Raw genomic sequence first — 20,139 nt, 5'->3', positions numbered from 1 at the left:
TTCTGTCAGAACACATTACAACAGGACTGAGACCTACAGATTCCCACAGCAGCAGCTGAATCAGTGTTACAGCCCCACAGGGTTCAGTCAAATGAGAGCTCCAACCAGCAAAAACAACATCTCCTCACGCTGTTCTACAGCTTGCTCTGATATCGCATAGCCACAAAAATCATTTTCTTAACATCATAAAAGGCAAACATAAGAAAACACAATATTGTGCTCTTCATGCACAGCATTCGTAAAGAGTCTTTATGGTGTCTGTGTAAGATAATGAACTGTCAGGAGGTCTGGAGGGAGAATGTAACAGATGCATGATTCAGAATATTGCTCAGCATGCCACACAAGCTATGCATGATTGCTTTTCATTAAAGGCAAGACAGATAGAAAACTGGAAAACAAATGACGCAAGACATTTAAATAAGAGGATGCGCTGATGGATGAAATTCCTACAATTTCATGGCATGTTTCACAAGGCAATTAAGCATCATTCTGTGGACAGATCTGTTACAAAAGAAAAAAGCCTAAATAAATGATGTTTTAAAAATCAGATATGAAATAGTTGGGTAATAACTGATTATTTTTGCATGATTTTGTTTTTATTATTATGATTTTATTTTATTTTATATAGGACCAAAATATTTTTTAAATTAAAGGTAAAACATTTACAGCAAAAAGTTATTTTTGTTAAACATATTTATAATATTCATTTAACAAAAAAGCATCTATTTATGAACAAAACATGTATTTCAAGTTTTTTGTATTTTATTAGAAAGAAATCTTTTATGTTTTAAAAATCTGGGATTGTTTTATTTTATTATATTTTATTGAAGACTTTTGTCAAAGAAAGAAATATTTTGTATTAAAAATGTAAAGACCTTAAATGCCTAATCAGAGCAATTACTCTGGGATTAAATTCATTTCAACAACATCAATAAGAAAATGAAGATACAAACTGAGTTTTAAGTGAATATTAAACAGGAATGAAATGACATCTTGTTATTTAGTGCAGAAATGCTTGCCAGTAATTGCTATGCAATCATCACAATATTCCAAAAATACATATGAGATTTCTTGGCTAATCCCTTCACAGGCTCTCATTATTCATAAGGAGGATTGAATAATTAATCAGAGACCTGATATTGCACTGTTGTCTCCACATGAAGAAAAAATAAAGCAAACGGCCGCTTACACAACCAAGACAGACCAGCTATCACATTCATTAGCGTCTTTGCCGTTCAAAACAGCAAGCAAGGCAGGTGCACTGTTTAAACGGAGATAACTGGACACACAGAGGTCTCCCTAATACAAGTTGTCATGGCCACAACACACACTTGGTGACCACCACATGGTTTATTCATGGTCATGATATGTGATGTGTACACACAACTCCTATCTCAATCCCACAATATTACCCAATATTTAAGTGTTAAGTCAGAAGTTTGTGACTTTTCATTTTTCAGCTCAAACAGTGACAACTACAGTATAAATAATTGCTGCAAAAGCTTTAATTGAAGAGTGTAAACACCGTGGAGGCAATAAAACATAATACGGTAATAAAAAATATGATTGCTCTTTTCATCTGGAGTCAGCTATCCATTAGCATTCTTATTCATCTCAATGGCAGTGTCTTGGCTGGTGCATACAGCCGAGAATTACACTTCCTCCATCTTTGCTTTATGGGCACTTGGGTCCAGAGACGTTTTTACCCAATCTTGCCATCTCTCTGGTGGCTTCCTGTTCGATACGGAATCTAAATCCTGCACTGTAAAAAATGATTTGTTGTTTCAACTTAAAAAAATAAGTTACCTGGTTGCCTTCAAATTTTAAGTTAGTTCAACTTAAAAATATTAGTTCACTTAATGAATTTGTTGCAAACTCGTTGTGTTGACTAATATTTTTAAGTTGAACTAACTTAAAATTTGAAGGCAACCAGGTAACTTATTTTTTTAAGTTGAAACAACAAAAAAACAACAAATAATTTTTTACAGTGTGTTTGCTTTGAAAGCATCACTCTACATGGTTCACGATACACTTGACACCTAGAGATGTTTTTCGGTCTTCAGAGATGTGCTCACAGTAAAAGTGTAGTTATTATTTTTTGGCAGATTGATATTATTTGTATAACCATAGTTTTACAAAAAAAAGAAACATGGTTAAACTATTGTTCCTGTTTGTGGTTAATATTGGTTTACTACAAAAACAAAACTATGGTTACTGTGTGGTGACATTCTTTGCTGTTAGAACAATGGTCCTCTAAATATCCCTTTTAAATAGTTTTAATGGTTCTTATGTTTTACTAATGTGTCCATATTTCTTTATTCTCATAAGCATTTCGGTCAGTCGAGCTGAAATGGCACACTGCCGCTTTAATTATGTCCAAAACTGAAATGTCATCTGATGGACCTATTTAAACTCATTCACAGAGAGCAGATTTACTCAGACGTAAAGAGCAGTAACATGGAGGAACATCTCTGTGTAATAAGAGATGGCAGTTTAATAGAAGATTAAATGAAGCTCTTTTATTTGATGGTTTTGGGGAAATTGCTGGCGCTCTAATGAGAGACTCGAATCTCCACCTCTGCCAAACAGCACGTCTCCCGCACCGACTCTTCTGGCAAACGCCCGAGACATCTCTCTTCACGCCAGCCGAGCACTGTGACACACACAGAAACACATGTTCTCTCTCTACCTTCATTAAAGAAGCTTATTACGAAGCTCGCTGGAATACTCGATTCTGATTGGTCGATCGTTCCATACAGCAGTCTGATATTCTCCTATAGCAATTGCTCCCCTAAAGAGGAAAATTCTGTCATTATTTGTTCACCGTCATGTCATTTAAAACCTGTATGTTACTCTTTCTTCTGTGAAACACAAAAGAAGATATTTTGAGAAATGTATCAGTGGTTTTGTGTCAATACAATGGACATCAATGAGGGCCAATGTCGTTTGGTTAAAAACTTTCTTCAAAATATCTCCTTTTGTGTTCTGCAGAATAAGGGTGAATACATGATGAAAAAAACTATTTTTTTAAATCAATATATTATTACGTATTCGTGAGGCAAGTAGACATGCGGTCAGCAGGTTGTCAGTGTGATAGAAGATACTTCATTAAGTTTGGTTTTATTTTGCGATACCGACCTGCTGACTGTACATAATGGTGTGCTTTATTAATTCAACCGCCAGGGCTTTAACAATATCAACTCATTGAATTGGCATGTTGGAGCTGCATTTGCAGTCCTGCCAAAATCTTTTCATTTAGGTAAGAGCTTCTCTGCATAGCGGAATGGATCATTTAGAAAACCCATTTGAAACGATTGCATCTATAATAAACAAAAATGCATTTACAGTTGCTTCTAGTTGTGAAACTATTTTTGATCTATATCTGTGCGATAAATGACAATGACAAACTGTGAAATGCACAACTACATTGTTAATTATTAAAGGGACAGTTCACCCCCCCAAAAAAATGAAAATTCTTGCATCATTTATTCACCCTTATGTCATTCAAAACCTGTATATGAAAAAGAAGATATTTTGAGAAAATTCTCAGTGGTTTTGTCAATGGGGGGCCAATGTTGTTTAGCTACCATCATTCTTCAAAATATCTTCTTTTGTGTTCCGCCAGAAGAAAGAAAGTCATACAGGTTTGGAATGACATGAGGGTGAGTAAATGATGAGAACATTTTCATTTTCGGTGAACTATCCTTCTAAGCTAAGCAAAGACAAATCTAAACCTCATAAATGTGTACTGTACTGTACTGTAGCTCAATGTCCCACACTCTGGACACACAAGGCAAAACTGAATATAAAACGGATTGTGATTTACAAAAGAAAGAAACTTTACTGAACACAGTTCGCTGCAGCCAGTGGTTGTAGTGCGAGCGATGGATATTCTTATGATAAATAGATCTCGCCCACTCGCTGTGATACAGAGGCCGCTTTGGCCTTTAGTCTAGACTGCATCACAGGAGGAACAGCTGAAGAACTGCCCGGAACGCTCGCTTACCTTTCAATCACAAGCGTCGCATATTAGCACACTTGAAAAACGCCTCCACATTGACGCAGTAAGGCCGAAATGATTTAAACACCTCCAGACCCTACGTATGATATATCAAATACCGGTGTTACGCAACAATACATTTATACTGCCTGATTGACATTCTTATTGACCATTATACAACCAGGTCCTTGAATTTGATTGGTCGAGCCACAAATAACTGCATCACTGCTTGTGTGCGTTCCAGACCAAATACGTAAGCGAAGTAAGTCTATAAGGGAAGTTTATAGCGTTTAGTAGTACAAAGAACATGGGTTCAAATCCTAAAGATCACACATACTACATAAAATGTACCTTAAAAGTGACTTTGGACGGAAGAGTCTGTCAAATACATAAATGTAAAAAAAAACAATGTACCTTGATATGATCAGAACAAACACTTGCATATTACAAACAATATTTCTGATTTATTATGGTTTTGTAAATTCCCAGAATGCTTTGTGGCATGACTAAATGTATGTTGTTTTTATAGTTACTTTAATAGGCTTTCTGTTTTACTGTTTGCTGGCTTTATTTTACACAGTTGTTATTGTTTCTGTTGTTATTTATTGGGTGGTCTTTTTGCTTCATTAATGACCTGACAATAATGACATTTAGTGCCCTGCAGCTTCTTTTTTTTTTATAGAGGCAAATGATCAATTAAAACTTCATAATAAATAAAAACCGAAAAAGAAAGTAAGTTCTGATTTGGAAAACATTAGCAAATGCTAACAGACTTTTCATTTCAGTGTGAACTATTTCTTTTACAGTATGAAATTAGATTTTTACTTCCAGACTGATATTCTATACTGGAATTGTACATTTTGCTGGTGTTGAATAGGACAAAACCCTCACGTCAGCAACAAACTACAGTCTTATTTACCATCTGGAGCAAAGTCATCTAGCAATGCCTGGAAAACTCATAAAAACATCTGCTCTCCTATTGTCATTTTGGCATGAGAAAATGTCCTATGTTCCCTCCAACTCCCACACAGATAGGTACATATATACACTCATAAACAGATAACACACAACGCTGAAGCAATTCAGGCCGAAAGCCCTTACAGATAATCACAAGGACACACTAGCATGCATGTACACACAAACAGAGAAAACAGGCACGCTCACGCACACACATACAAAAATCATAATTGAAATGACAGCGGCATGTGGAGATTCCCATCTTCGCCCCCACACGAAAGCATTAGCCTCTGACTCGAACACACACACACCCTGTAATCTCTAATAATCACTGCGATCGGTACCAAACCGTGCTGTTACACTGACAGCCTGTGCGCCGTGAAGCACAGAGTACCCAATATATCCTCCCAAACACTAGGAATACACAGAGGAAATGGTAGCAAAAGGAAGACAACAGCGACAGAGCAATGGTTTGGGTTAAGATGTGTCTGTTGGTTGCCCACCTAAATCTAGCAAACTGATCTTATATTTACTCAAAAAACCTATCAAAGATTTAATTGGGATTAGCAATAAGTTACAAAATAAAGTTAAATAAATGTTGAGTATACCGCAGGGATGACGACGTATTTCGTATGCAAAACCCAGTAGCGAGTTAGCATTTTAGCACTTCTGGTTCCATCGCCCCAAAGTCAATGGGTTTTTTGAATGGGTTTTTGGTTAAATGTCTGAAATAAGGTCTGTGGTTAACAAAACCTTTAAATATTTTCACGTTTTGTTCTACGACATAAAACACACCAGTAATAACCCGCTCGTGATTTTTTAAAGCTTGGTTGCTAACAAGTTGCTGAAGTTGACTACAGTCATTGTCGCATAAAAATCTCACAAACACCGTAATGCAAAATGGGCACAGTTCTGAAAAATGCTGATGGGAAGTTGTGAATTCATTTATGGAGTCATCCGAGAGTTGCACAAGATGGCACCGGTGAGCTTTTGGAACGCCAGAGTCGGCAGAGTAATTTCCAGTCGCGTAACACTGTATGGGAAAGGGAGGATTTTTGGCCGGGAAATATGGGTGTTTTTAGGTAAAAAAGAAGAAATTAATGTACAAGCGAAATGACAGATCCTCTTTACATTGCTGAGCACTTCGTTAAGCCAAAACAACTCGATAGTTATACGACCGGAAATTAGTCTGCCGACTATGCCGTCGCTAAAGCTCGAGGGAACCAGTGCGGCGCTAATTTTCGTGTTGTACAAATATACGTAATACGTACAAAATTACGTCATCCCGGTGGCACTCTGTTAAGAAATGTTACTGTTATGCAATGATGTTTCACTGCATTTGCATAATCTAAAAACAAATGCTTTTTCTGACTTGTTTATAGAAATATGTCTAATATAAGAATATAGAATTTTAGAATGATGTTGCGTTAATGTTTTTTAGAGAAGTTCATGGTCCTGTGTTATAGACACTTTCTTTTCATTTTAAATGATTGGAGACATCCTGCAAAGTAATTAGCAAAATAGTAAATGTTTTTTATGCAGCTCAGTGGTAGAGCATGGCGCTAGCAACGCCATGGTCATGGGTTCGATCCCAGGGATTGCACATACTTAGAAACAAATGTATAGTATAATGCAATGTAAGTCGCTTTGGATAAAAGCGTCTGCCAAATGCCTAAATGTAAATGTAAATGTAAATTAGGAGTCTCATTTCTCTTTGCATAAGACAACTTAAATAAAAGGTGACACAGGTTACCCCACTTTCCCAGTGCACACTAGCGGAACAGCTTTCAGTGCTTTCATTTTAAAAAGAGCTCTAGTTATGATTTATTGAGTATAAATAATGTAGTGTCCTCATTAAACTGGCCTGGCCTGAACTGAAAAAAAAGAAAAAAATTCAGGTTAACAGTGAGCCACAAGGACGACTTGCAATCTCCACAATACATTACATTGAGTCTTACTGGACATATCAAACAAGAGTGCACCTTTTGCCCTGAACACCGTCGGACACTTAAACCTAGCTAATTATTCCTATAAGGATGTCGTGACTACCTGCTTAAACTAACTGAGTTATGCAACAGAAGCTACAGGGAGCAATATAAAAACAGGCAGAAGGATTTCATGAAAACAGATCAATGATTTGTGGCTTCATAACTGCAGCTGGATAATAGAGTACTTACCAGAGGGAAAACCGATACTGTGACCACAAGGAATACACAGAGACAAGCCCTAAAGACTGAGAGCAGTCATGTCTATTAAACGCTCACAATGCAATGATAATATATTTCTGAAGTCTTTTAGGAAACCATTGAAATCCCACTCAAAGCCAAAGTTTTGCATAAAATCCTCCAAACAAACCTTTAAAGTTCACCTGTATTCCACCTGCGATTTTTCTGCGTACACGAGCTGAGACAACAGCCCACAGCTATTTACATAAGTTACAATGGCCTTCTAATACCCAGGCAGTCTTGACTGTATGCCACAGCCTTGAATCCATCACAAAGGACTGAGTCATTGAGCAAGGCGCAGAAGAAACATTTAAATGCTTTTCAGCCTCCGACTTCAGCACCACAGTGAAGGACAGCTCCCCATCAACCCAACACACAGACCTAATGCCATTCTCACACAAGCACGATACACACGTACATATTCACAATATATGAAGATAGAATACAGCCACAGAAGAGACCATTTCAAAATTATGTTTTATTGATTATTTATAGGTATGTGTTTAGGTAAAATGATCATTTTTGTCTCATTCTGTGAACAACTAGCAATATCTCTCTCAAATTTCAAATAAAATATTGTTTCTATTTGAATTGATTTGCAGAACATAAAAACGGGAGAAACAGGTCAAAATAACAGAAACGATGCTCTGCTGTATATGAGGTTTGAAAAATTACTAAGAAAACAAGTTCGAATGAACTTTTAAGCAAGTCATATTTATACATGTAATTAGGAAAAGTTAAAAAAAAAAATTATCTGACAACCTGAATTTGTATCACAGTTTCATGTGTCTTGTCATGCTGTCAGTCTTTCACATTGCTGTTGGATGACTTTGTGTCTCTCCTGAGGTTTGATTTCGTTTAAATTCAGACACTGGACTGAAATGACCAGAATACATCTAGAAATGCTGATTGAATGAAAATTTGGAATGGTCTCTTATTTTTTTCTGCGCTGTATATATGGAACAATGTATGTATATATAGCAAAGGTTAGATAAGGGTATAATTTCCACATTTGTGGAATGATCTGCCCGCTGCTACAAGATCAGCAGATTCTGTATCCATCTTTAAGAATCGGCTGAAAACACATCTCTTCCGTCAGCACCTGACCGATTAGCTCTGACTTCTATCTCTTTTCTACGCTTTTCTAAAAAAAACCTTAGCTTTGTATACTGTGGTAGGCTATATGAGACCAGTTTTACTGCGCTTATGCTTTTTGTTGTCCTTATGTTGTTCCAATTGCTTCCATTGTTTACCTCATTTGTAAGTCGCTTTGGATAAAAGCGTCTGCTAAAGGACTAAATGTAAATGTAATTTGGACATGCAGCACTCACAGAATGCTGATATTTCTTATAACAGCACTAGGACTGTTTATTACTTGTCACTTATTTGTTTTGGGGCCTTAAAGAAACAGTCGATCTAAATATGACAATTCCCTCATCATGTCATCAGCCTCATTCCATCCCAGATGTACAATACATGACTTCCTTTCTTCAAATACCATCATGTCATATTCAACATGGCTCCAAAAAGCGACTTAATAAATTACTTCTGAAGTGAAACGATACGTTTGTGGAAAAAAAACTTTTATTGTTTTGAGCTTGTTTTGGGATGGCACGTGGGTGAATAAATTGAGAGAATTTCGAATTTGGGTGAACTGTTAAAGTCTTTGCAATGCTTTTGTAATAAAAAATACATAACTAAGCTTTTTCTAAACTACTAGTTACTACAACTTTTTTGTTGTTTACAGAACTGTATATTCTGAATTTTTTATAAAAGCAATCTGGCACTCCCAATCATGATGATGTAAATTTAGCACAGCTGTGATACTCGGCAGCACCGCTGTCTGTGTGATATTGCTCAAACAACTAAAGTGTACACTTTCTTGGGTAAAGTGTTTTCTTGGGTCACCTAGACCCAATGTGCCTCATCTTAATTGACCTAATTCCCTTGTATTAAATCAACCTAACCACATTACAACCGGGAAAGTAATTTAGGTCAAATCAGCTAAAAGCAGCCCCAGGATTTCACTTTTCACAGCAAATGCCAGCAGTACATCTTTCAGCTCTAAATTAAAAACCAATAGGATTAAACACCCTGTGAGCAAGGCTTAGCCTTGAGCACACGTTATATGAGTGCGTTAAGTTTGTATTGAGATAACACAGTTGCTTGGGCATGACGTTACCTGTCATCATTCTGAAACGACTGATCCCCGAGCAGCAGATCTCTAAAGCGGTATCGTGGGGGTAGAGGAGGCACCTCGGAGTCCACGTCGGCCATTTTCAGCGTGGAAATGTCCAGAATGACGCCGGTATTACTGCTGTTATTCCTCTGAACCGTCTCTGTAGGCAACCTGTAGAAACAGAAGTACCTACAATCATATATAATGCATTATGCATGTAAAAACACAATGCATGATTCATTAATAGTGTTCGGACTACAGCTATGGACTTGTAGGAGTGCGGAGCAGAATGTAATTTACATGTCTGGTATAATTACAAGGTCTGTGTTTACAATGAGAACTGATGAGCGGGCCTGGATGAAACCTAGGAACCTTTTTTGTCATATGCTCCGATTTTGGGAGATATGGAGCTTACTCTTTTTTTATAATTTACAAATTAGCCATATTTAATAAACCCGAATGAGGACAAGTGTTATTCCTCTGCATACACGCGTTCCACGTGAGCCTGCCTGGAACTGACGTGTCATTGCTGTTTACCTCCATTTTAATGCTTAAAAAATGAATTCAGAAATGCCAGAAAGAAGCCAATAAACATCATATCCGGCCATTCATTTTGTCTAATGACTTTCAGTAATCTAGCGCCATCATTACAATAATTAAATTTCCTGCACTGCACAATGCTCTACCAATACAAGCCTCTTATTTGCAGTGTAAATAATTTAAAAAAATTATGCTTGCTCTCTTTTCCAAAGGTATAAGAGTGGAAGTTTTAATTGGTTTACCTGTCAGCTGCAGTGGATGAGCGTCGGGATGGAGTCATGCTTGGCTCTGACAATTTGGAGAGAAATGAGGAGAAACTGTGAGCCTAAATAGTCTTACCAGGTTTACACTTTCATAAGAATCATATCAATTATTTATAACTCATAAAATACTTTCCAAGCTGTAACTTAGTTTTTATAACATCTTCAACGGTCTCCATCAATAACAGTCATCATGCTTACAGATAATTATAACCTTGATATATTCTATAATATTCTCCCTCTGCTTCTGTTGGTCCTCTCTGAGGTCCAGGAGTGTGTAATGACAGTAGTGAGGCACTGCATTCGTGTGCAAATCGGTGACGAGTGGGTGTAGGGTGATTTCAGTGGCCAAGGGGTAACATACAGTGCACAAATTTCACAGACTAAAATGAGCATTCTCAAGAACTGTACAGCGCTCAGACTTTAAAAATGTGTTAAGAAGGTTAAAAATGTGTATTATAACACTAAAAGACATGAACAGAAGAAATCACATTTTAACTGGAATCTGAAGACCGTAAAACTGGTAAATCAGGCAAACTAATGCTTGAAATACATTATGCTTAACATAACAACATCTATTATACTGTCTGTTGAATTATTATATTGTTATAATAAACCAAGTTTCAAGGGTCAGATCAAATAGAAATAGAACTGCACGTCGTCACTTTGTCCAGTGTGGTTGTTTCTATTATTTCCATAATGGTGAATTATCCTGTCAAGATGTTGTGTTACAGTACTGTGCGTATTTGATGCATGTTATTGCTGAAAGATACTAAAGATGTCATAAAAACCAAATCAACGTCTTTAAAAGAATAATTCAAGAGTTATGAATAAATCCATTGTTTAACGCATTTGCATAATGACATGTTTGGCATATTTTCAGTACCAGATCACAATACGAATATTATGTGCCCAAACCCAAAGTAATCTTCACGAAGCAATACAATAAACAGAAAAAGTACTAGCGCATTGCCCTGAAACCCAGTGACTCGTGACATTACCTGCTGGAGATCGGGTGCGCGGTCCCATCATTGTAAATAACGGCGTTGCTTGCGAGCGCAGCGCATCTTTAACCCAAAACCTCCGTGAAGTGTCCGTGAAGGACTTTCGATGGAAATGTCTTCCCGATGGCTACCTGCTCCATAGACACTTGCGATGAAGGGGCGGATATCGACCCTGACTAAACCCTCCTCTCAGAGAAACCCACAACAGAGTGCGATGGCAAACGCATCCCTGTTTTGTCGCTCGTAATTGAACTTTGCATCCATGAGATGATGATAATCTTGATTATTGTTTAAACACAATCACAATCATATGTTGTCCTCATTATACGTTTACCATATAGAAGTTAACCGGCAGACGGGACGCGCAACATAACCGTTGCGCGCGCAGAGAAAACGACAACTATTACGCACCGGGTGAGATGGAGAGACGTATCAGCTGTATTTGATTTGTATTTTTGAGGCTGTCACCTCTGCATCTGTTAGGTTAAGCCACTAAGCCATTCTAACAGCCGCCTTGTCTTCCAAAGCTTACATCGCCATCTCCTGGAGCAGCAGAAACAGACAATTTTACTATGCGCCTGTTATCCTATTGAGATTTGCCATGCACCATAAGAGATTAAATTAACAGATTTCATGCTGTGTGCTTCCTTGCAGTCCTAATCAATCTCTTCCTTAGGTCATAGTTTTACGTTTTACATGTGCCATATTTAATTTCAGACATATGTGAATTAAATAGAACAGGGTTTTATTTACTTTTCCATAAAACGATTCAAGCAAAATTATACATAATCGTTAAACCACAATAATGGGTTCTTTAACTTTTTTATTTCAAAATAAAGGTGCTTCTGTACAAAATGTTCTTCGTAGTGATGCCATTAGACGAACCATTTCAGTTCTCCAAAGAACCTTGCAGTTAAATGTACTTAAAAGAACCATTTCTTTCATAACTTTGTATACTCTGTAAGATATTTTTCCACTATAAATAACCTTTTGTGCAGCAGAAAGATTCTGTGTATGTTAAAGGTTCTTTATGGATCCTTTAAGTAATCTTTTTTTAAGAGTGTAGACAGGTATAATCAATATAAACATCAAATTATTTTTTTAATGGAAATACACATTTTTTCTCTTTAAGTAGAAAGTTGTATTTATTTTCTTGTCACTACATGCATGAAATATAAGTTTTTATTTTTTGGCAAAAAATCATACAATTCATAGGAAATCATAAATAATCACACCCAGAAAATAGTTATAACACCATCACTAAGATGACCGCAACCAGACATTTCTTACTTTCTTAAAGGTTTCTTGACTCCACATTAGGATGAAGAAAATATTCCTACCTTTAACCATTATAGAAATTCTAATGAATAATGCACAGTCGTACATTTGTAAATCACACAGATAAGGCTAGGTAATGTTATCACAGTAAAAAAAAAAACGTTTACATCTAACACATGCCAAAACTAATGATTTTATGTTCAATGTATGGATATGAATGCACTCTATATTTATGCTGGTTAAGTTCAGTTCACGTTGACTGGAGAGGTATTAGAAACTCCTTTCACTACAGTGTTTTTAAACAGCGCATCTTACTGTACTCTCAAATGCTCCAGCGGGACTATCCATTAGCATTGTCCATTATAAGTCACTTGGAATCTGTATCCATTTTGCATTGAAGTTTATGTTTGTAAACAGAACTTTATCTTCCCCACAGGATGTCATCTGTTAGCTACACCACTCACAGCTCATCATCAAATTTTACAACCTAACACAACTTACCGCCATCAGCGATAATACCTTCTAATTGTGACATTTATCTAGACAGCAAACCAAATTAAATAAAGTAGTTATTTAGAGCAAATCCTTATTCTGTGTTTTCAACAAGACAACCCCACCTCCAGTATGCTAGATCTTCACACACCCAAAGTGTCTTTAAAAGAAAACATGAAAATGGATTATTTATTTACTTTTCTGAATAGCAGGCTCAATAAATGGTTGGATGGTTGGAAAGAACAAGTTAACAGAAAAATACCCACCTCCAGGTATTTGAGTCTGGGTTATAAGCTTCGATTGTTCTAAGGGTTGACGTCCCATCTGAGCCCCCTACTGCCAGCAGAATGCCCCCAAATACGGCCAGTGAGACCTTCAGTCATGAAAGATGAAAACAACATTTGCCCGGTTAGCCAGAAGGCAAAATGACAGTAGATTGCAGTGTCAACAAACTGCAGTTTCAGCATGAAATTTAGCTGACAGTGTTTGGTTCTGACATCAAAAACGTCAACAGACGTTAATAGGTGCACTAAAATGTTATTAACAAGCTATTACTTGATAGCGTTTGTGTGTCATGCGTTTGACTGGTGTCCATCTGAGGGTGTCAGTATCAAACTTCTCTGCGGTGCTGAGCTCCAGAAGTAATTCATCTCTGCCGCCCGACACGTAGATCCGTCCTAGGTATACAGCGCAACCTGGCTGCTCTCTGGCAGTGCGCATGGGTACACACGGCTGCCACGTCCCTTCCAGAGGGTTAAAGCGCTCAACTGGTCCGAAAAATACAGACAGGCCTGTTATGCGTGATAACACTGGAAAGTGCCTTTTAAGGGATTTTTTCATATTTTCTGGCTGTCTTGGAATTTTTACTGACATTTGCATGAATTTGCATAAACTGGCAAATGGCATTTTACAAAAACATCTCAACATGACATTGTATGCGATATAACCTTTTGTAGGGACTAGAAAAGGTTTATTCACAACGTATCATATAAAAATAAAAATGTTAAATAAAAAGAGTAAATTAAAAAATAATCAAATAAAATAAATGTATAATTGTATTTATACTGTATAAATACATCATTTTAAACATATAATGTATTTTGAATAAATCTTTATCTCCGTTTTGTACCAGTCTGGCCTTTATGTATATATACTGTACATATATGTGTCCTTGTCTTGTTTTTTTCACTGAAAATTGCACAGATAAGCAAATATAACATTGTGAGAGGTTGTGAGAGCTCTCTTGACCCTTACTTCTCACAGACCAAAATGGGCATTAATGTATTCGAGTATAGCACTCATATTTTTATTCCGGTTCTCAGAAAATCTTTTTATAGCCATGGTCAGCGTTCATGTCTGAGTTTTTGTGCAATTGTGTGGGTGTGTGTTAGCTTTCAAGAGGGACTTCACGTCACTCTGATGAAAACACAACAAACCGAAGAACTCGAGCCAGTTGTTAAGTGCATTACAATGTTTTCAGCACATTTAATCAAAATAAAACCATTGCTTAATATATTTTGTCTTTAGAGACCAATAGCTTTTGTATGGCATCACTGGAGAAAATACCTAACTTTGGCATAGAGGTTGCTCTGACATGGGAGTTCACGTCTGGTTTGTGACCCTATTCCCTAATCGCATTTCTTTATGTAATTTAATTTTGTTGGCTATATAAAATGTTCAACATTTCTTTTAGCAGCGTAGCATTTTTATATATGCAATCCGCAAGGTATGAAACAGATCCTACACATCATCTTTCACCGACCTGAAGTCAATGGCACGTCTCCATCAGTGCCTCCCAGCACATATAAATACCCGTCCAGCACTGCGGCGGCCGCTCCAGAACGCTGCTGGTGCATCGGGGTCATCTTTGTCCAGGTGTCCATGACAGGGTCATACCTGGATGATACAAGATTTGTATAAAAACGGGTTTTATTCAAGGTACAATAAGTGTTGTATGCGTATAACTAACAATAAAATAGTCAGCCCTCTGATTATTTAATCTGTAAAGTGGCTGTATCATGATGATGATACATGTTTTACAGCAGATCAGGCCTGACATGTCTACATGTAGCAGCTGTGTAGTAAAAGGTTATTTTCGTTGACTAAAATTTCATTGAAATCAAATAAAATATTGACCTAAAAATTATTGTGAAAACTTAAGCTTAATGAAAAATTGAAATGTTGCCTAAAAATAAACAGATTTTAAGTGTGAGATTATAATAATAAACAAAATCTAAAATAAAACAAATAAAATGAATTAATCTTAAAAAAATAAACAAATCAATTACAAAATAACAAAAGCATATAGCCAAATTGCTAAAGCTTCTAAAAAACAAAAAAAGCTCACTTAAAATCTGAATAAAACTAAAATCAAGACCTCTCCACGATGTTGGTGCAGGTCATTCCGTCGAACCCCCCGAGGGCATACATGAAGCCATCCATCTCCACAACACACACACCACTGCGGGGGCTGCTGAGAGACGCCACCTCACTGCTCCACACATTTGTGTTTGGGTCATACCTGTCGAAGTGCCAGTTATTTTTTATTTCTTGTTACTTTCCTGTTTGTTTCAGTTCATCAGTTTTGTATAAAGCGCTATGGGGAGACAAGTTTAAATCTATTTTCTACAATTTTGTATACAGTATGTTCGAAAAATGCATCTTATACTGCAGGTTCATTGATTTGTAAAATGACGTCGTGATTCTGGTCTCAGAGCTGCTATGTTATGAGACAGCAGATGATCTTCATCCAGGAGCAATGCAGGATGTCGTTATCTGATAATCTGATCACACGCTCATCAAACCCAATGAACAACGGAAAAACCACACGCTGTTTGTGTGCATGTCTTATGGTGAATCATTTCTTACATCTCGTTTCTGTGTTTTCATGCTTTTATAACTTACATATGTTATGAGCAAGCTGGTGAAAGTCTGAATGATTTATTGTGGTTGACACACTGTCTATACACAGCCAAATGCCTCAGGTATAGCTTATTATTCCTAATAATAAAAGAATTCCTAAATTAAGATACATTTACATGAGAAGCAAAATGAAGTTTTGTTTTCTGAAAATAGTTATGAGATGCTTAAAGGTCCAGTCAGTAATATCTAGCAGCAAGGTTGCGAATTGCAACCAACCGCTCACTCCACCCCCCCCCCCCCTTTCGAAACACTACGAAGGCTGACAGAACATGGCGAATTCCATGCAAGGGGACCCGCGGTGTATGTAGATAGAAATAGCTCATTCTAAGGTAATAAAAACAAATCGCTTCATTGTGTAAGCTCTTCGTACACCTCTGAAGACATAGCTATGTATATTGTATTGCATTTCTATCAATAGATCATCCCAAAAATTACACACTGGACCTTTAAACAAATGGACAAATGGGTCACTTTCACTTTCTTAAAACAGACCAACAAAAAAATGCTAATGGAGCATTTAAAACGTAAACTTATTTTAAGTTTATTTTTCTTATTCCATATATTTTCAAATATTTTCTCTTGTTTTAAGCATGAACTTAATGATTTAAAAAAATGAAATGTATCTTTAGAATTTTTACACAAAAATGCCGGGTTATTTGTAACCCAGTGATTAGTCAAAAAGGGACAAAACCAGCCACTGGGATAAATTATGTTCATTTTCGACCCAACAATAGGTGAAAACAATACAGCATTAGGAAAGGTTTAATTAACCGATTGTGTTGATAAAATTCCTATTTAAACAAAATGCAGCTAAATAGCATTCCTATGTTTTTTTTAAATAGATACTAGGCTTTAAAACCAATAAAACCATTGCCAATGATTGAGTCAGAAGTAGGTGGTATTGGGATAAGTTACGTTCTAAATCAATAGAACATATTATTGGACAAAACGTTTACACGCCCATGACAGCGAGATCACATAATGTTTGCTCCATTTTAGAGGAAAGAAAAAGCCTTTTAAAGTGAATCCGAGCTATACATTTGATCCGTATGTGTGTTCCCTGAGAACCTATTATCAAGCAGAGGTGACAATACTCTGTGAAGGCAAACTAAATTACAGTATCTCAATAGACAAATGCTGAGATTAAGATCACAATATATCAAAGTGTAAAAATACTTCACCTTCACACCTTGCGTTCCAATAACCAGCAACAATGTCAAGACAATTCTGGGCTGATTTATGTTTCAAAGTCTGGTGACCTCCTTTATTCCTCTAAGGTTGTGTATCATTATTTTGCCCTCGCAGGACATGAGTTTTAGCTTTAGTTTGCAAGTATATATTCAACTTACGCATATGCGAAACGGAGCATAATGTGGACAGATACATACTGTATGTCAAAGCAGGTTCTTACTTTTCCACACTTCTCACACAGGTTACATCATCGCGTCCGCCCACGGTGAAGATCATTCCACCCAATGAGCAGACAGCGACACCTCCACGGCGCTTCGGCATTGGGGCCATCGCTCTCCATTCATTATAGAAAGAAGAAAACCGCTCGACGGCACATAACGGAGCTGTTTGGGTCCAGCCACCAACTGGAAACCAGAAAAGAGAGAAAACGGTCGTACACTGCACTCGGTCACAGCTGCATTTAATCGCATCTCGATTTTCATCAACGACATTAAATGCCATCATGCCCATAATGGAGCAATAACATTGACTTCATGAAAAGATACTCGTAAAAGGAGCCAAACAATAATAAAACAACTCCCTTAACAGAAATACAAAAGTATTTTTTCGAATACGATTAGGCATCGATTAGAATGTGTCCATTTGTTTTGTGGTTTGAGTCCTGCACGGGGAGAAGTGCACGTGGGGAGATGAATGTGAAGTCCAAGATCTCAATAAATATGACCAAAAGTAGTGAAAAAACGACAATGTTCCCATATCTTTCTTCAGCTTCTATTTTAGAGAATGACCTTTTGCACACGAGAATGTCCTATTGAACCTTGGCTCACAAATGCAAATCTCAAAGTATACAGCACAACTGCAAATGCGAAACAGATCCAAGATAAGTGCATCAGGTTAATAATGGAATTGTCAGCGCTAAGGTTGTGGAATTGATTCCTCAGACATACCCTGAACGCATCATAAGTCACTTTAAACAATAAAAAGCATCTCCAATGTGCAAAAATGGCATTTTCTGTCTACTTGGATTAAAGGGACAGTTCACCAAAAAATTAAAATTCTGTCAACATTTACTCATTCTCGAGTCCAAATCTGTATACATTTCTTTGTTCTGCTGAACTCAGGGATAGATATTTGGAAGAATGCTTTTAACCAAACAGTTCTTGGCCACCACATAGTGACAATGGTATAGTCAAAAGTGCCCCAGAACTGTTTGCTTTCCTTCATTCTTCTAAATATCTTCTTTTGTGTTAAACAGAACAAAGACATTTATGAAGCATTTTTTTGTTTGTTTCTTTGTCAGTTTATGTGAGATACCGTAAAGCCTTTTTACTATCTCTCCTAAATATGCTCTTTGTACAGAACAAAACATCTGTACATGTTTTAATGGAGTAACATCTTTAACATCTGTTGTGATTGACTACAGAAATGAAATTTCTAATGCACTCACAATGGATACCTCAAGACCGCCAATGCGAAATTTGGCAGATTTTCTGCTGTTTGTAGATACATAACAGAGATTTACATTTTCGAGTCTTTCTCATTGCACCCGATACAGAGATATCAAAAAATCGTGTGTAAAAACTAAAGGAAACTAACCAATGAATATTGCATCCATGAGTTGCTTTTCAGAAGAGAATTTAGTGAAGTGGCTGCAGGTGATGTGTGGGCGATGAACTGGCGTCTGTGGGCTTTTCTGATCCGACCTGTTCTTCATGCGCATGAGATCGGTCACCGCCTCTCCCATCGCTGCCCTGAGGATAGAAAACAACCCATTATTACAGCCATCGTGCAACTTTAAATAAAGCTTACTTGAATAGATTTTCAAGTGGTGGAAATGATTGTATACTAAAACCGCAATATAAATATATACTGTCCCTTATTCATTATATTTATTGTATACATGGCCGTCAATGTATTTCACTGAAATGTCATATTTTCAATGCTTTTTTAGAGGAATACATTTAACTCCTATCCCATTATTCAACAACATTATAATAATATTGCTTTAAAAGCAACATAAGCAACGTTTCGAAAGAGCAGAAATTACCCTTTTTCACAGTATATCCTCATATCTTCTGTCTTGCTCTACAGTATATCTGATGGAGATCTCTGTTTCTGTATCTGCAGTCAATGTCCTGGAGAGGTAGTGTATGTAGTTCTGGTTATGAGGTGTCTGTCCTTTGCATGGCCCCACGGATGATGTTTTGGCCTTTGGGTCAGCTGAAGACATGCTAGAGATGCACATCTTGTTTACAGGGAGCGAATCGTAAAAACTCAAGTCATCCGATAGTTTCTATGGAGCAGTCCAGAGACCCCAGGGAACATGGGGTTGCTTTCATAAAAACATGATTTGCACGTTTTAGCCTCTTTGTATGGAAAACAAGCATTTGCACATTTTTGATGCACATGTCCGAGTGTGTTCTCCCTTTGCTTAAACAGAATATGATGAGAGCATCTTATGAATACATTTTCATAAGAAAATGAACATCGTGCCACTCTGTCAACACATGCAAAACCATGTCATAAACATCTTCCTATTGTTTTGATTCCCTAACAGATAAAAGGAGATTAAAAGAAACCTTTAAAAGCAATACATCATGGCATAAAATACATAACCATTTCTGAATGAACATCACTTAAAGGGACAGTTCACCCCGAAATAAAACTTCTGTCATATCGAATTGTTCCAACTATTATGATATTTCGAAAAATGCTTGTAACCCAAACAGTTTTTTGTACACCATTGACCATAATAGGAAAAATGACAATGCCGGTATGGTCGAAAGTGCCCCAAAACTGTTTTCTTTCCTACATTCTTCAAAATATCTTGTTTAACAGAAAAATGAAATTTATAAAGCCATTTTTCCCACTATGGTGGCCAAGAACTGTTTGGTTACAAGCCTTCTTCCAAATATCTTTCTCTGTGTTCATACTGTATGTGGACTGTTCCTTTAAGTTTACAGGTGGAACAATGTACTCAACTCATGATTCCATAAAGTACATGATACTGAGTTCCTGATACTAAAGTACCACAATATTATGACCAAAATGTAAAAAATGAAACAGATTTTCAAATAACCTTAACTTTTCT

The 20,139-nt window shown here is 36.8% G+C and overlaps 2 protein-coding genes across 2 annotated transcripts in view; both read right to left on the bottom strand.

Annotated features, from left to right (window-relative positions):
* kcnt1b (potassium sodium-activated channel subfamily T member 1b) overlaps positions 1–11,670 on the bottom strand; it is a 60,705-nt gene extending 49,035 nt beyond the window's left edge. Inside the window, 3 exon segments of the mRNA XM_057323317.1 lie at positions 9,365–9,532; positions 10,144–10,189; positions 11,163–11,670. Of these exon segments, the coding sequence (XP_057179300.1) occupies positions 9,365–9,532; positions 10,144–10,189; positions 11,163–11,193 (245 nt within the window). The 5' untranslated portion in view covers positions 11,194–11,670.
* Positions 11,671–12,519: 849 nt separating this feature from the next.
* si:ch73-29c22.1 (kelch-like protein 20) lies at positions 12,520–19,778 on the bottom strand. The gene is made up of 8 exons (XM_057320715.1): positions 19,096–19,778; positions 18,645–18,799; positions 17,269–17,452; positions 15,313–15,456; positions 14,698–14,831; positions 13,491–13,702; positions 13,202–13,308; positions 12,520–13,095 (listed from the first exon to the last, which is right to left on the bottom strand). Exons 1-8 carry the CDS (start codon positions 19,116–19,118, stop codon positions 13,071–13,073), a joined length of 984 nt encoding a protein of 327 aa, XP_057176698.1. The 5' UTR covers positions 19,119–19,778; the 3' UTR covers positions 12,520–13,070.
* Positions 19,779–20,139: the final 361 nt, after the last annotated feature.

Source organism: Triplophysa rosa, linkage group LG2, assembly GCF_024868665.1.
Source record: "Triplophysa rosa linkage group LG2, Trosa_1v2, whole genome shotgun sequence".
NCBI classification, from domain to species: domain Eukaryota; kingdom Metazoa; phylum Chordata; class Actinopteri; order Cypriniformes; family Nemacheilidae; genus Triplophysa; species Triplophysa rosa.
The sequence above is the reverse complement of the archived record's forward strand: the minus strand, read 5'-3'. Positions and strand labels throughout refer to the sequence as shown.

Bases quoted from the DNA above. Each gene is read 5' to 3' on its own strand.
- si:ch73-29c22.1 (XM_057320715.1), bottom strand. From the start codon at position 19,118: ATGAGGATATACTGTGAAAAAGG. The intron at 17,453-18,644 runs GTTAGTTTCCTT...TCTGGTTTCCAG, and splicing joins CATGGATGCAATATTCATTG to TTGGTGGCTGGACCCAAACA. The intron at 13,703-14,697 runs GTCGGTGAAAGA...TTTTCGGACCAG, and splicing joins AGACGTGCCATTGACTTCAG to TTGAGCGCTTTAACCCTCTG.